The sequence below is a fragment of the Myodes glareolus genome, chromosome 2 (assembly GCF_982192425.1).
Source record: "Myodes glareolus chromosome 2, mMyoGla1.1, whole genome shotgun sequence".
Classification (NCBI taxonomy): domain Eukaryota; kingdom Metazoa; phylum Chordata; class Mammalia; order Rodentia; family Cricetidae; genus Myodes; species Myodes glareolus.
This window is the reverse complement of record NC_142027.1, coordinates 64,178,628-64,196,060: the sequence shown is the minus strand read 5'-3', so window position 1 is coordinate 64,196,060 and position 17,433 is coordinate 64,178,628. Positions and strand designations below refer to the sequence as shown.

Below are 17,433 nucleotides of genomic sequence, written 5' to 3'. Positions count from 1 at the left end.
CAGTCCACGAAGCTGCCTCAATCTCCTAACTGTTGGAATATAGATGTCCATCACTACACCTTGCTAAAAAGGAGGCGTTTTGTGAGTGAAGTATTTCCTGACCATGAGTCAGGAATAAAATGCTTCTTGTTGGGCATAACACATGCCTCTGATCCTAGCACTCAGGATGCAGAGGTAGGTAAATTTCTGTGAGTTTGAGGCCAACCTCAAAAAACAAAACACACAGAATTCCATCCAGGCCAGCCAGGATTACAGAATGAAACCCTGCCTTAATATTTCAAAACAAACAAACAAAAAAGCAAAAATGAAAACTGAAGATGAGAAGATAGTATTAAAATTGGATTTTAATTCCAATTCTCTGTTGTGCCATTTTGGGTTAGTTTAGTACAACTGGTTGAAAGAGGATTGAAGAAGATGAAGACATTCTCAACTTCTGCTCTTACTCCTACCCTCAGGGTTAGAATTGAGCACAACAATTAAGGCCTGATTGTGAGCACAGTGGACAATTTGGAAGATAATCACTTAGGGTCAAGTCAAGCTGTTATGAATCAGCAGAAGAGCATCCTGAGGCCCTTGTACTGGAGTCCTGAGGAAGAAGGGGAACCATAGATAAGAGGCTAGAAAGTTAGTTTTATGATGGATTTAGTCATTTACAAAGATGGAAACATAAGTTGCCAATGAAATTTAACATATATATGACTCCACCTTTATAGGCACAGCATTGATAAGTAAACTCCTAATGATTTCTTGTTAGGCAGGCTTCTCTGCTTCTATAGTATACAACACATATGTTCTATACTATGAAATATGTATACAGCATAGATCTTGTAGGGTAACAGACTATTGTAAAATCACCCTGTCCTGAACCCAGGACTTAGAAATCCCTAACCCCATGACTCAGGGTCAATGGGCAAGCAATACTCTGTGCTGTATTTTTCCACTTGTTCACTGTGCAAACTCCAAAGATCCTATAAAAACCAGGTCTGTTGCTGTTTCTGATTCTACTCAGAGGCAGCCACTATTCTGTTTCTCCCCGTAAGTCAGGTGGTGTGACTCTGGTATTCCTTGGCTCCCGATTGTCAAGATACCCCTGCACCAGAAAACCCTTTCAGATCTAATAGGATTGGACACTTAAGAGTGGCAGAGCACATGGTCTTCAAAACTTTGCTTCTCTGTGATGAAAAGGTCTTATCACAAATTTAAAAAACCAGGCATTTGCTGCTGTTCCAAGGTGTAATCACAGACTCCATCTTCAAATTCTGATGTGCTGATGTGGCACTTTACAGAAAGTGGACTACTACAAACAGGGCATTCTTGGATACTAGAATACTAGTTTCCATAGACAAGAACCGGATTTTGCCTGACAGCTCCTCAATCTAAAGATCTGAAGTAGGTACTTGATAAGACAAAGGATCAATTCTGTAGTCTATAACTCAACATCTCTTGTTCTCCTTCAGATCATTTTCTTCATTCATTTTCTCTTTCCCTCCCATTTTGCCCCCTGCTCCCCGCTTCTCAGAACATCATATATAATCCTGCTGTCACTTAGTTTTCTTGACTAATCTAGAACAGGTTTTTCTATTCCTTTAGAGTTAACAGCAGCATCTGAAGCTCATCTACTCTGATCTCCATCTTCTGACTTTCTGGGGTCATCTTCAGGTTGTGTTCTTTCAGCTAATAAAGTTCAACCTCCCAACAGGTCTTCAGTTCTTCCACTTTCATTCTAACTTCTAATAGATGCTCTGTAGTACCTAACTTCTATTTTTTCCTTCAGAGCTCAGCCTGCAAGTCTGAGTTCAGCTTCTAAATGCATTCAGTTGTAGAGCTTGATCTCTTCCTCTATTCTCTTAGCTATAACAACATGATGTTCTTTTCACTTTATAAATGAAATTGGAAAGGAATATTTGCTCCCCAGACCACATCATCTTGATCCACACAGCAGAACTGGCAATATTTATCACATCTGGACAGGTAGTAAGTTCTAAATTGGACTTTCTACTTATATTGTGTTTAAGCCACTGGGCAAAGCAACTCAAGTGAATGTATAATACTCCTGGGCAGTCTTGCACTTCACTCTAAAGATGTTGATGCAATCCTTGTAAGTGGGAATGAAATGCTAGATGAAGGTGTAATAGTATGTGCATCCTCTCCAAGAACATAGAAAATTGCCACACTATTAAAGATGTCCAAGAGAAATTACAATGCTCTAGGAAGATAGCTGTTATGGAATAAAGGGGTCATCTATTGTCTTTTCTATTGTGGGGGTCTAGGAACAGCAGATAGCAGCAATGCAACAGCAACAGGGCACTCAAAGGGAAACTATGTGCTTTTTTATAACCGTAAAGAAATGACAAATATCTGAGGAGATAGATTTGTTTATCCTGATATGTAGTGCAGGAGAGTTGTCTGTATTCTGTCAATCATGTTTTAAATAAACGCTGATTGGCCAGGCAGGAGGTGTAGGTGGGAAAACCAGACAGGAAATTATGCAAGGAGAGCAGGAGAATTCTGGGGAGGAGGAAGTTGATTCCTCCCACTCCTGCCCAGACCACCAAAGCAGGATGTGATCTGCCCCACTGAGAAAGGTACTGAGCCACATGGCTAAAACAGATCAGAATAATAGGTTAAGATAAGTCATAAGAACTAATAAGTAGCCTGACCTAATGGGCCAATCAGCTTTATAACCTATAGAGATCTTTGTGTGATTTTCTCTGGGACTAAACAGCTGGGGGGCCGGGCAGGACAGAAACCCCCCAAAAAACAGGACCCTTCATGTTACAGATATGAATATTGTATATAGTATAAAAGTATCAAAAATATTACATCATTTCCTTAAAGTATGTACAACTTTATTATGTGTTGATTAAAAAACAAAATCTAGAGTCTTACTAGCCCAAAGTATAAGAAATTAAGTTTGAAACAGCTACAGCAGTCTATAAAGCTGGATGCTCAAAAGTCTATATGCAAATGTCCACTCAATTTTTGACTTAACTATGCACTTTTAAAAACAAGCTCTGAGAAGCCTGGGAAAACTATAACTGGGGATTGAAGGAATTAATAGCAGTCTCATTAATTAATTCTAAACAGAGTTTAGAATTCAAGTTACATATTAGATGATCTGGGTTAACACTTTCCTCTTTCATTTAAATCAAAGCACTACATATAAGGATAATTCTCTATACATAAAACTGGAATAAATCTATCCTGAGAAAGGTTAAAAGCAATCCTTTGTATCACCTGATCTGCCAGAATGTAAGTGCTTCTTAACAGTCATTAAAAGAAGGTAAGTGTTCCTACAATGTATCATTTAGAGTCCATAATAAACCAAAACATTAGACATGTGAAGAAAAAAATTTTGACCTTGGAAAAAGGGGGGAAATATAAAGGTAATAGAAGCAAACTCTCAAGTGATTCATGCTTGGAGTCTGTAAATAAGGGCTAAGTAATTATAATAAATATAGTAAAGAATCTATAAGAAATGGATAGAAAGATTATGATATGAAAGAAAAGATTATGAAAACTAAAGGGAGAGAAAGAAATCATAATTAAGAAATGCAATACAGGAAAACAAATTCCTTAGATTATTAGTAATCATTAGTAATAATTATAATCATTGGATTACTAGTAAATTAGATTGAAGAAATAGTCAAAATGTTAAGATACACTAATAGAAAGTAACCAAACTAACATAAACAACACAGCAAGATCAATAGAGGGGAATGCCAGTAAGAATGAAGGCTGAGGCAGGAGGATAAGGAGTTCAAGATCAGCCTTGTAGCAAATAAAGCCCAATTCACATGAAACCTAGCTCAAAAATACAGAAACAAAATAAAACCAAAACCAGAAAAAGACAGGTACAGAGACAGAAATACACAGAGTTAGAGGAGAATGACTAAATGAATAAATCACACGGTATTCTTTAGCTAGCACTTATACATTTTCTAATATAGGTTTAAATTCTTGGTTGTAATTCTTTGGCTAAAGATGTTTAAATTCACTACTCTACTTGTATGTTCAGCCATACATAGCACTAATGAATGTTATTTGGTCACAATAAAATTAAATTAGAAATCAGTAACAATAAAGTACAAATAAAATCTTCAAATATTTGAAAATTATGCAATATACTTTTCACAAAAGTATAATACATCCAAGAAATATTTGAATTTAAAGATCACCATGTCTGAGTTGAAATATTTTCATAAAGAAGAGGTTTGAAATATGAAACATAAAGTCTACATATCTTCTTTGTCACCACTAGCGATATTCAGAAAAGTTCTGGGCTTAGAGAACAAACGTTACTCAAATTAAAGAAGGGAATAACAATTAGAAAATTTAAGGAGAAAATATGTTCCAGTAAGATGCCATGAATATAAGCATATATGGGTATTGCTCAAAAATGAGTGGTAAGACAGACTATTCAAAAATCATACAGCATTCTTTAGTTAGTATTTACCAATTTTCTAATGTAGAAATTAAGTTCTCTATTGTAATTTCTTTGGGGGGTTAAAGATGTTTAAATTCACTACTTGTATATTTGGCCAAATATAGCATAATTTGATAAATAGCATGGGAAAACTCAGAAAAGACTAGATATGGTGTACATCCTTGTAATCTTCGCACTCAGGAGACTTAGGCGGAAGGACTGACACCCTGAAACCTGCAAGGCTACACACTGAGTATGAAGTTATCCTGGGTTATACAGTGAAACCTTGTTTCAGGAAAAAAAAGAATAAAATTATTGGGGAATAAAACATCAAATAAACGCATGCCTTAGCTGCATTGATGAAACATGTTTGTAATCGTCTCCCCAAGACAAGAAAATTTTCGACAGCTGATGGAAGTAATTCCTTGTAAAATTCTTCTCCATCTTCTCCTGGTTCTAAGCCCACACAGCAATGGCTGAAATGAGAGCACAAGTTTGCATAAATAATATCAGTTTAATGTTCAAACTTCCACAGGCATTGTGCTTTAATGAAAATCTTAAGTATCTTTATTCTATTGACAAGACAATTAAAAATTTGCTGGAAATTTTTAATTTTTTAAGAGAACTAAACTGTGCTATAGACCTTGCTTGCATTCAGTTCCAGGGCTCACATATCCTAAAACCAAATATACTGGCCCTTTAAGAAATGAAAGCCACGTCTGGGTGAGGGTTAATTCCTTTAATCCAGGCACCTTGGGAAGCAGATATAGGCAGATCTCATATATGAGTTCAAGGCCAACCTGACTTACATAGTCAATTCCAGGTCAGTCAAGTTTACAGATATCCTGTCTCTGAAATAAAATCAACAAACAAACAAAAAAAAAAACAGAGAGAAAGGAAGAAAGCACATGAAAAATACATGTTTACAATAAGGAGAAATGAGATTAGTTTTCAGTGAGTTGGCTACAATCAGCCTAAAAGGCAACGAATACCTTGACTGTTTAATTTATATTAATTTCTGTTAATTGATATATTTTAGAAATCTAATAGCAAAAATTTATCGTGAGATTAACTTTAAGGAACAAAGATAAAAAAACAAAATACTCTAGTTTCATACCCAATTCTTCTTCCCAACAGATTGCTTTCTTAAGATCCCCAGATTATCTGCTTGTATATATATTCCTTATATCAAAAGGGAAAACAGTGAAAGTATACCCTAACTGTAACAGGAACATTTTATGATACACAGAAAGAAGAATAATCCTTTCAGAGAGCTATATCTTCATGAAATTACACATTACAGCTACTCCTTGGATATGAGCTGAATATATTAAAAAATATCAATATTAAAAGTACTTCTAGTCTCATACCAAAAAGAGCCTTCAACCCAAAGGTAGCTAGTAGTATGATAAGTACTGTTGTCTAAGTCTTTTCAACAAAATGTGCACACACTGATAACAATGGCAATTACAAGTCCAGCGTGCTAAAAACCTAACTGGCTAATGCTTGCTATCAAGTTTTTACTTTCTATTCAGTTATTAAACTTAACTACTCAGGACAGCTGCAAGATAGATGGCATTAACAAAAGAAAATAATATTCAACCAATGTTGTCGTTACCTAGTATATCCAATCAAAAAATATAGAGGCACTTATTTACTTATATTCAACCAATACTGAAATAATTAATCTTGAAAATTAAAGTATAAAAGAGTTTTACATAGATTTATCAAATTTTTGTGACTGTGTACTTTGAATTGGGCCTTTATGTAATATCAAAGTAGAAGAACAGTTTAGAAAATTAGGATCTCAAATTGGATAGTATAAATATGAAAAAAAATTTCTCTTGTAGGGACAGTTTATTTAAAATCAAATGGAATGGGACAAAAGAGATGGCTCAGTAGTTCAGAGACCTTGCTGCTCTTACAAGTGAAATTCGAATGAAATTTGTGCCCCGGCAATGCTGAAACATGCATGGGCAGCCCTTATATGGCAGTTCTGTTGATCTTGTCCATATTGGGTTTCATGGTCTGAGTTGATGAGATTCATCAGGTGTCTTCTTCAGGAGGGCACCAGACCTCATTACAGATGGTTGTTAGCCACCATGTGGTTGCTGGGAATTGAATTCAGGAACTCAGGACCTTGGGAAGAGCAAGAAGAGCAAGCAGTGCTCTTACCTGCTGAGCCATCTCTCTAGCTCTTACAAGTACCAGAGTTTAAATCCTAGTACCCACATCTGACATATTATAACCATCTGTAACTTCAGCTCTAGGGTATCCAATGTGTTCTGGCCTCTTTGGGCACCTACACTCATGTGCACATACCCATACATAGACATCAACATATACACATAATAAATAAATAAATAATAAATTTCTTAAAATCAAATGAGAATGAAAGAAAGACTAACTAACACGGAGAATACTTTATTCTTTATCAACTTTTTCAAAAAGCATTATGATCTTTCATTTTTAGCACGGCAGAAGAAAAGTAAATGCTGCTTCTAAATTTCATGGACAATATTTGGGCTACCTAATGCATATACAATTTAGATAGCTAAATCACTAAAAAGTGAAATGGAAGTTTTCTGTATTTGTTTTTCTATAATTCTTTGCTATATACTTTCATTTTGACACCTAATTCAAGTATCACTGCTGCATAATCTCCACTGTTAGTTTTTTAAGTACAGAGCTTTAATTTACTCATTTCTTAAAAATATTTCTGAGTCAACAGGAATATATTAGCTAGCTGGGACTCAAGTGGTAAACAAAAGAAATGATCACTTTGGAAAGAAATCTAAAGACAATCAATTGCAATAGAGTTATAAACAATACCATACAGTGTGGAAAAAAAGTACAACCAAAACATATCATAGGAGATTCTAAATTTTATTAGAATGACAAATAAAAAGCAATATTTAAAATGAGAACAAATTGACCTTCTAGCCTCATTTTACCTTAGTATCTGTGTAAGCTGGGAAATTGTAGTCCAACCACCCTGGATTCGAGAACAATCTTGACTGAGGACCAATAGACAATACTGAATGAGGTCATAACAATATATATCTTGTTTCACTTTCTTCAACTCTGAGCTTCCCAAAGGGGTGTTGTTTATTATTTCTAAGGAAAAAGAAAAGATATATCTATTTTTGCTCAACACATCTAAGAGATACTTGCATTTTTATGTTGTAATCATTAAAAATATGTCAAAAAGGAAAATGGTATTCCTCAGTGTCAAGATTTCTCTAAACAAATTAGAACACTAGCATTGTATCATAATAGAACCAGTATTTACTTAATGTCTTTCCTAACCATAAAAATATTTTCTTACCTTTTAACTTCAACAATATAACAGGAACATTTTGTTCAGGACTTTTCGCTACTTCAGCAGCTAAAGACAAGATCCTTGGGTCTGTGCCTGTTGGCTTCATTTTTTTTTTCCTACTACCTGTGTTTTAACATAATAAAAAAAAGTAAATAAAGAAACCAAAGATCATGAGTACTAAGAATAAGAATTGTACTAGCTTTGCATTCATTCTCTCTACACAATTGTGGGATAGAATTAATACAGGAGAAACAGATTGTAGAAAAAAATTGATACATCAGGCTTCACATGGCTATTTCTTTAAAGGTCAGTTTACAAGGCTGGTCCTTGGCTACTATCTAGAATGTGGATTTCAGGATTTTTATTGTTCTCTTATAAGCCTAGAACACTGTGTCTAAACTGTTATAAAAATGATGGTTTATGGTAATCATCTGCTTTTCTTTTAGAACCAAAGAATTCTGATAAATGCTTTATCTGATTTTCAATACCTGAAATGGAGTGTTTTATAAAGAAGTTTATTTAGCTCACAATTCTGCTATCTTGACTTTACCATATGACAGATGACATCATAGCACGAGTGGAGATATCATATGGCACAGGATACCCATGAGAGACTGAGAAGAGGCCAGGCTCACCTTTTAGTCTTAAGAACTATTCAATTCAATTTATAGTCTTAAAAACTATTTCAATTCTTTTGAGGGTGGTGGTGAATCCAATGATATAATTATTTCCCACTAGGCCTCATCTCTTGAAGGTTCCACCACCTCTTATCATTGACATTAAGGACTATTTCAACACACAAAACAGCAACAATTCTGGTCACTGAGTGTCTAATAAGCTTCCCTAGTGGAAAACACTTCACAGGTGTTGTCACAACTGCTTTGCTCAAGAAACTGTGTGTAATTCTATGTAATTTTACTGGGAGAGGATTTTGTAAGACTAGGCTTGGTTTCCTCTGGATGTACCTTTTATGGGTCTTTCACTTCGATGACTTTGCTTTATATATCTTCACTATAAATTAGAGCTAATAAATAAGACAGTATATGAGTTGAGTCCTGTGTGCCCTTCTACCTAATCACTAAATCTGAAGATGATCTGTGAAGTACTAAAATACTAGATCTCAGAAATGTTACATAATTATAAGAAAATTAAAAATTATTTATAGTGAATTAACTCTAAAATGCAAAAAGTCCACACCTCAGTTTTCTTATCATAGCTTTTCTAAGTCCTAAAGTATTTGAAGTTCAAAAGTATTAATATAAAACATATTTTAATTAATAAAGGATAACATATAGTACTTATTATGAGCTAAGAACTGTGCTGAGTGGGTTTTAATGCATCATTTTATCCTCACAACAGGACTATGAAGTAGTGCCTATAATCATCTCCAATGTGCAGTTAAAAAATAAAACTTAGCTAGACACAGTAGCACATGCCTTTAATTCCAGTACTTGGGAGGCAGAGGCTGGGGGATCTCTGTGAGTTCAAGGCCAACCTAGTCTAGTAATGAGTTCCAGGGCAACTACAGCTTCATAGTGAGAGCCATCTTGAAAGAAAAACCATAAAAACAGAAAGAAAACTTGAAAAATTTGTCAAAGCTCCACCAATATATTGTAGCATCAGTCAGATATCAGTCTAACTACAAATCTTGCGATATTACACTTGATCTTATCAAAAAAAGTTGATAAGCTACAAAACCAGTGATTTTAATTACAATGTTCATTATTTTTTTCTCCCAGGCAAAACTATAAACATAAAACATATTTTCAAATAATCTTCTAATTCATTTCTTAGCTATTATTCTACTATGACTGCTACTATGGTCGCATTTTTGTATTTAAGGCTTGAATGAGTTGTATTTAAGTCATTCAAAAATCATCTCTCTTCTTGGGTAAAATATAAACCATTAATAGGCAAGTCAAGTTCACTGAAGCTATTTTTAAAGAAAGTCCAATAATACTCCTAGCAGACAGAAGATACAAAACTTTCCTATAGAATGCATGTGAACTATATTATTCTTTCCAGTGTTAACATTATTCTAACTGTTCCTTGTGAGAGTGCATCAAAATAGATTTATACATCCCCTTCACTGGATGCCATTTAGGTTGCAAATTATTATACACAATCCTGTAATAAAAATCCATGTGAAAATAAGTACGTATGCACTCATTTGGTCTATAGAACAAATCCCCTTTGATATTCGATGGCCACAAAGTCAATGACCTGGGCTTCTCTTAAACAAATATTTTCATCTGTGAACAAAGTTGCCATTCCTAGTCCTTACAATTCAAAATCTAGAAGGTAGCTACCAATGATAAGCCTTAAAATATAAGGCTTATATTTAAAAAGTATAACTGAACCCTAAATAATCCAGAGAGGTATGTTACTATGAATTGGTCTACTTGCTTGCACACATTAAACCCATTTAACCATCTCAACAATTGTCAAGGATTTTTTTTACATAGCTATTATCACTACTTCCCCAATCCTCATGATAAACACATATGTCTGATTTGCTTGCACAAAGTCATACTGTTAGGATGATGCTGGAGTACAAATCTAGAGATCTTGGTGTCCAGTTAGCATATAAAACAGTCTCCATGCACCTTTAAAGGGTAGAAGGCAAACACAATCACCCACGGGGGGGAGGGGGACTTGACAAATCAGCTTGAGGTAGAAATGGAAGGATAATCTAACCCAATTAGCCTGGAAAAAAATCGTCTGCTGGTGCAACTCATTAGATCCCTTTTCTGAATTCTCCTCGAACACAATGCAAGCTTTCTCCCGCTTTACAATGCTGTTGCGAAGTGTCAAGCGGGGGGGGGGGCAATTTGTGATCAATTCATACTCTTACCCCGCTGCTAGGCCGATCCTTGAGGAACCAAGAGTGCCAGGCCGTGCCCTTCACTGCCTCCAGGAATCACTAGGACGAAAACAAACGCCAAAACCTAATGCAGTCAGTTACCCCCTAACCCTAAGCTTCAGGGTCCCCACCGGAAACGCCCCCTCCTCAGACCCTAACGCTGGCGGGGAAAGGCCTGTGGTATTTAAAGGTTAAAAAGCAAACAACAAAAAAATAAACAGCCGCCAAGGGAAATCCATCACTTCAAGTGGTTTCCAGTCTGTCACAGCACCGAGGGGGCGCGGCTGGGGTTCCATAACGCGCCCCAGAGCTACTAGGCCTCAGGAAGCCACAGGCCCGGGCCCAGCCGCCGCCCCTCCTCAGGCGTCCGTTTCCAACCCTGCGGGGCGGACGCCGAGGAGGCCCACGCTCCCGCCCCCAGGCCCCGCCGGCCCCTTCTCTAGGTCCGAGGGCCTGGCGTCCTAGCTTCCCCGCCCCCCGAAGCCCTCAGCCATCCCAGCCGCCATCTCATGTCTGTTACCTCATCTTGGCTACGCCTCCGTCCACCTCAGGGCCCGACCAGTACCGCGCACCGCGCACCTCACCGAGGCCCCGTTCGCCGAGCTGCGTGCGTCGCGACGCGGGAAAGGGGCCTGAGCGCGGGCGAGGGGGCGAGGGGCGGGGCGGGACCGCAGGCTAGGGGCGGGGCGGCTGTCTCCAGACAGCCAATCGGGACTCGGGGCGCTCCAGGGGGCGGGCGCACGCTCCTGGAGAGCCGAGCCCGCAGGGGCCGGAGCTCCGGCCGGCAGCCGCGGCCGGTGCAGCTGCTTGGGAAGGTTGTGACAGCCGGTGGCCGGGGCCGAGCGCGAGGCAGAGGACGAGAATGAATGGGCCGGCGGGGCTCGCGTACCTGGACCGTCGTGAGCGGGTTCTCAAATTGGGCGAAAGTTTCGAGAAGCAGCCGCGCTGTGCCTTCCATACCGTGCGCTGTGAGTGCGGGCTGCACGGGGGTGTACCCGGGATGAATCTCCTGGGATTGGGGGGGGGGATGTGGTGACATGGAGACAGATGCCTCGGAATTCTGTAATTCTGTCCCCGCGGCCCTTGGCTCCCCGGGAGCCCCGATGGCAGCGTGATCCACACTACCCGGTTCCCAGGCTCAGCGGCACGGGCGCCTGGAGTCCTGCAGGTGTAGGAGATCCCTGGAAGGATTGACGAGAGATTGACAGGTAGGAGAGAGGAAGTTTTGTGGAGATCTGGAGGCGTGCCTGTGGAGACTAGCGTGACAAGTGAATGATGCGGGGTGGAAAGGTGACAGATGGAACAAAGGACCAAATGCAGGGCAAAAACGATGTGTGGACGCTGCAGGGACACTCTTTCGCTTTCGCCGCCGTTTTCACTTGTCCTCTGGCTGATGAGCGGTCACATTTAGTTTGTGGGGAGAGACTGTCAGCTATCTCCATAGTTTCGGTCTCTTTTGGATATCGGATTTCATGGTCAGCTAATAATTACTGATTAACTGATTATCAAAAATTGAAAGGTGAGGTCTTAATAAGTTATCTTTAATATTATTGGAAAATTGGCTATAATGAGCCTTTTTGTCTTAGTAATTAAATGATAGAGATGCCAGTGTCAAAAATGTAGCCTAATTTTGTATGTAAAACTTCATTTTTGCATACTAGGCCTCAGAATTCTAGCGCCAAAAGGAAATATCACTGAATCGTGACCTCTTTTGTGTATGTGTGTGTGTCTATGTGGGTGTGTGTATGACGAATTGTAAAGTAGATTTTTTTCACATCTTTTCTCCAGCCAAGCTGTTCTTACTGTCTCATTGTTTTACCTTCCTCAATCATTCTGTCCTTTTTCTTATAAAGTTGATAATCTGAAAATACCCAACTAAAAACTCAGTCATCAAAGTTTAAGTTATAAGCAATGTAGCTGTAATAACTGAGTAAATGTAGGAAGAATCAATGGTTTTAACCTTCAAATGATATATGTTCATTTTATAAAAAAAGGTTTTATTATGCAAATATAACATGTTTTGGTGGGATAAACTGGAGAAACTTACCAGCAGAACTCCCTGGGTGTCCTTTGTTTATTTTGCCGTGGGTGACAATTTAGAACTCCCCACATGAAACAACAGCCAGTGCTGTGCAGGTCCTGTAGTCTCTCTCTCTCTCTCTCTCTCTCTCTCTCTCTCTCTCTCTCTCTCTCTCTCTCTTCAGTTTCGTTTTCTAAAAGTAAGATACTATTCTTATCTGCTCTCTCAATGCATGTCCTTTCCTCTTCCTTCTCAGGTATGCAGTAATATTTTTCCAAGTACATGGTTTCAGATTACAAAAAAGAACTTATATCGAGATAGATTTTTTTAATGTTACATGTACATGTGTGGGACTGAGTGTATGTATGTGCATCATATGTATGCAGGTGCCCTCAGAGGCTACAAGAGAATCTCAAATCCCATGTAGCTGGAGTTACCAGTGCCTGTCAGTCACCTTATGTTGGTGCTCAATGATCCAAGGTTTCTGCAAGAGCAACAAGTGCCCTTGACTGCCGAGCCACCTCTCCAGTCTCTCAGTGTATATATTTTTATAACTTAGCAAAATGAATGAAATATGGCTTCTGAAAAGTGCCTTTCAGGTTCTGAAAGACTTGTATTTATAGCTTCTTTGATTAATTGATTGATTAATTGCAGTGTTAGAAATCAAACTCAGGGCCTTGCACATACTCAGAAAGTGCTCCGCCACTGAGCTACATCCCTACCTTTACACAAGTTCTGAAAATGTTGAAATCATATTTTCCAGAATCAGATAATCCAGCCACAAGAATGACAATAAACAAGAATATACAAAATGTAATAATAATAACCACAGAGTAAACAAACTTAGATTCCACACTTAGTCTTGCAGAAGTCATTAAAAAGGTTTTCAGTCTTTGTTTTTCTCTCTCTTCTTACTGAATTAATAGTAATTATAGAATCACACAGAATTTGTTTAGTTTTTCTTAAATAAAACATGCTATTGTCCTTAAGAAGAGGTTCTTTCCCAGCAGCTTCCAATCTTAATAATTCAGTGAGAAAAGGAGACTATAAATAGAGAATCTTGCATTTATTGCAGGGTGAATGGACCTAATTTATAACAGACACTCAAGCCAGAGTTATTTGAAAGAAAGTATTATTTTGGTATCTACAGCTTAAGTTTTGCTTGTCTTTTATATTAAGGCTTCAGAAAAGCCTGGCTGTGAACGTTACCTTCACTAAATGCATATATAATGTGACTTTGAGGACATTCCCTAAGTTTTCAGCCACATTGTTCATATGTAAAAATGGTAATAGCTACATTTAGACTTTTTCTAGAGGGGTTGTGTTAGCATTTAAAAAGCTAGCACAGTATTTAGAATATGGTAAAGAATAAATCATAGTCACCGTGAGTTTTTAATGAGCTATATTTATAAGTGCATATGGAGTACTAATGCATGTAATTTGCTTAAGTGTAATGACAATAACACTTAGCAACAAAGAGTCACTACATAGAAGAGTTTGAATAATGCATTAAGATTAATTTTGGATTTGGGCTAGCACTGGTTTTATAATTTATATCTATTTCAGGGTTAATGATCAGCAAATGTCCTGTTTTCAGTGACACCATTTATTATTGTCACAAAACAGGCTGATAAGCTGTAACTACAGATTGGTTATTCTCTATTCGAGTGGGTCCACCCACCAAAAGTAGTAAGACTTTAGTGTAAGTAAATATCAGAATTTAAAATAGGATTTAATCATGTTTCTAGTTAAGGTTCTTTGATCAGCACAGACTCTGACATTCTTTCCCTGCCACGATGGACTGTACTTTCTGCAACAGTGACCAAAGGGGCTCAGCAGTTAAGAGCACTGGCTGCTCTTCCGGAGGACCTAGGTCTGGCTCCCAGCACCCACCTGGCAATCCACAATTGCCTGTAACTCAAGTTCCAAGGAAGCCTATAGCCTCCTCAGGCTCCTGCACAAGAGAGTGCACATAGGTGCAAGCAAAACATTCATACACAAAAATAAAAGAATTAAAACACCAGTGAACCAAATCGTCCGCCCTTAGTTGCTTCTGTCAGTGTCTGACACAGTAATACATTGTTCCATCTCATAAAAATTGATACTTGTATCTATTTTTTAGATGACTTCAAACCTGCTTCTATTGATACTTCTTGTGAAGGAAATCTCGAGGTTGGCAAAGGTGAACAGGTGACAATAACTCTTCCGAACATAGAAGTAAGTAGTTCTCCTATACTAATATGAAAGAGATCTGTATTACAGGCTCTCAATCAAAAAGAACAAGTCTATGGAGTAAATGACATGTGTAGTAGATTAAAATATAATGAAAAGAGATTAAAAGGAAACTGAAATGTAGACTGGGATCAAATTGTGAAGTATATTTTATGTTGAAATTTAGAATTTGTGCTTCATCATGTTGACATTAGAGAAGCAGTAGAAAATTTATCTAAGCTGAGAATATGATTAAACATAGTATGGTGGGGGAAAGATTCAGGAAGTATGCACATCGAGTTTTCAAAAAACTTGGGACAAATTTTTTGCATGTTATAGTTGTTTTTTAATTTTAGAATATTTGCAAATATATTATGAGATACATTTGGGATGGGACATACATCTAAAATACCAATTTTTTAAAATTTTTGTATAGACCTTATACATGTATCCTAAAAACAATTGTATAAATATTTATAATAATTTTGTATATAAAATAGTCCATGATGTAGAATTTTCCACTTGTGGTGTCATATTTGAGCTAAAAAGATTAGCATTTTGGAGCATTTCAGATATTGGAATTTTGAATTAGGGAAATTCAAATCTGTAGTCTAGGGACTAAACTGAAGATTGTGGGTTCTGGATCTTTTAGCCAAACATTTTCTCTGTTTTTAAATTTTTCCAAATACATTCAAGTAACATAACTAATGTTATCTGCATAAAATACAAGTTTTCTCAGTTCAGTCCTTTGAGTTAGAAATTTCTTATTACTTGGGTTTTTTCCTTTAATACTACCTTCATCTGTTATAGAGAAAGTTATAGACAAAACCAACTCCATAATTTTGTGTTATCTATAAAGAAAACCTGAAGCATGATTCTAATTAGTCTTATCAATAAAAACCCAAAGTCAGATATTAGGGTGAAAACTGAAAGATCAGAGAAGCAGAGAAGTTGGCCACTAGAGAGTTCTGACCTCTATAAAATTGCAGACCAAATGGGGGTTGTTTCTGTCTCTATGAATCCTCAGACCAAATGGGGGAGATCCTGTCTCCACCTCCCTAGTCCTGGAATCAAAGGCATGATCCTCCCAAGTGCTGGGGTCAAAGGCTTGAGCCTCCCACGTGCTAGGGTCAAAGACTCTGTTGCTCTTTTAGACTGGTTCAATCTCACATAGTCCAGGGTGTCCTTGAACTGCTGATCTTCCTGTTTCTTCCTTCCAAATGCTGGGATTAAAGGTTTGTGCTGCCATTGCCAGACCTCTATGGTTAACTAGTAGGTAGGTTGGCCCTCTGATCTCCAGGCAAGCTTTATTTGTGAGAACACAAACAAAATATCATACAAAAATACTGGACTTTTTCAGACATTTTGCCTTTAATTTTATGGTGGGAATAGTTTGGGGTTGCTCAATGCACATTGTATTACATGGATTATTGAGCTGGCGTGTCATGGTTAGAGGTACAGAAAGCTTTATCTTCTATTCTGCTGTCTTTTTCTTATTTTTATGACTCAATACCATTTACTGAGACCCTACTACTATGTCAGATGGAATCAGTTGCTGCTTCTGAAGGTTTCTTAAGGTAGAGCTCTGTATGTGTGTGTGAGTTTTTATTGAATATTTCTCATTTGTTTCCTTAGGAGCTGAAGAATAATAAAAGGTCAATTCACTATAAGATGCCCTGAAATCCTCTATTATGAAAAATTTTCAGATTCTTGGGTTTCTATATCGTTTGGAAATTTATTCAGCAGTACCAAGCCTTGTTTGCTTTATGGTGTTTATAAGGAACAACCTGAATGAGTCATTCAATTTTATTTTCAGTTTTTAAACTTTTTGAGAATATGCTTTTAATAGAAATAATTACACTTTCTAACCCCCTTTCTTCCCCCAGCCCCTCCCAGCTACCTTCCTTCTAACCTCTCTCCTGTCCTCCCTATCTCCCAGCCACTCAAAGAAAAACAGCCACTTCATTTTAAAAGTGACGGAAAAGCTTTACGTTTACAGTGGGAGCTGCAGTCCTGTTGTTCCAGCCTGTGGTGGTATTAATCAGTGGCGATTTGTTTGGACTAGAACTCTTGTTGGGCTTATCTTAGGCATATAGAATATCTGTTTTTCAAGTTACAACCTTCCTATTTCATCTCTTTTTTTTTTTAGTAAATTTTATTAAATTATAAAAGTTTCCATTTCCGCCCCCCCTCCCAACACCCTCCCACTCCCCCCACTCCCCCCCTCCTTCCCCTCCGTCCCCCAGGGCAGTCAGGGTTTCCTGCCCTGTGGGAAGCTCCAGCCTATTTCATCTCTTATATTGATCTTCTGTGTCTATTCTATGTATTGATAAATATCATTTTGTTAATTATCCTGTTTAGTGAAAAGTTCTGATCTACCGTGTTTGATTATGGTATCAGTATAAATCCTCTTAAAATGATAACTATTGGACTAGGCCTATATTTTCAGGTCTATGGCTTATAGATTTCTGAAATGTGAAAAACGATGGTGGGAATCACTCATCATCTTCTAGTCTTCACACACGTCTGTACTAATATGCACATACCTATGCAAACACGTGCGTGAACACACACACACATACACACACACA

General features: G+C 37.6%; 2 protein-coding genes across 3 annotated transcripts in view; one reads left to right on the top strand and one right to left on the bottom strand.

Moving 5' to 3' along the window:
* Positions 1 to 11,261, bottom strand: part of Iqcb1 (IQ motif containing B1) — a 68,308-nt gene extending 57,047 nt beyond the window's left edge. The window contains exons 1-5 of one of the 2 annotated variants that reach the window (XM_048454189.3): positions 11,132 to 11,261; positions 10,603 to 10,671; positions 7,755 to 7,871; positions 7,381 to 7,543; positions 4,773 to 4,902 (exon numbers count right to left, since the gene is read on the bottom strand). In XM_048454189.3, the coding sequence (XP_048310146.3) occupies positions 4,773 to 4,902; positions 7,381 to 7,543; positions 7,755 to 7,854 (393 nt within the window). In that variant the 5' untranslated portion in view covers positions 7,855 to 7,871; positions 10,603 to 10,671; positions 11,132 to 11,261. Of the gene's footprint in view, positions 1 to 4,772; positions 4,903 to 7,380; positions 7,544 to 7,754; positions 7,872 to 10,602; positions 10,697 to 11,131 lie in introns of both variants that reach the window. The other variant, XM_085696277.2, reaches the window with a different exon arrangement.
* A 122-nt stretch (positions 11,262 to 11,383) lies between these two features.
* Positions 11,384 to 17,433, top strand: part of Eaf2 (ELL associated factor 2) — a 35,104-nt gene continuing 29,054 nt past the window's right edge. Inside the window, exons 1-2 of the mRNA XM_048454190.3 lie at positions 11,384 to 11,579; positions 14,754 to 14,848. Coding sequence (XP_048310147.3) covers positions 11,474 to 11,579; positions 14,754 to 14,848 — 201 coding nt within the window. The 5' untranslated portion in view covers positions 11,384 to 11,473. The remainder of the gene's footprint in view (positions 11,580 to 14,753; positions 14,849 to 17,433) is intronic.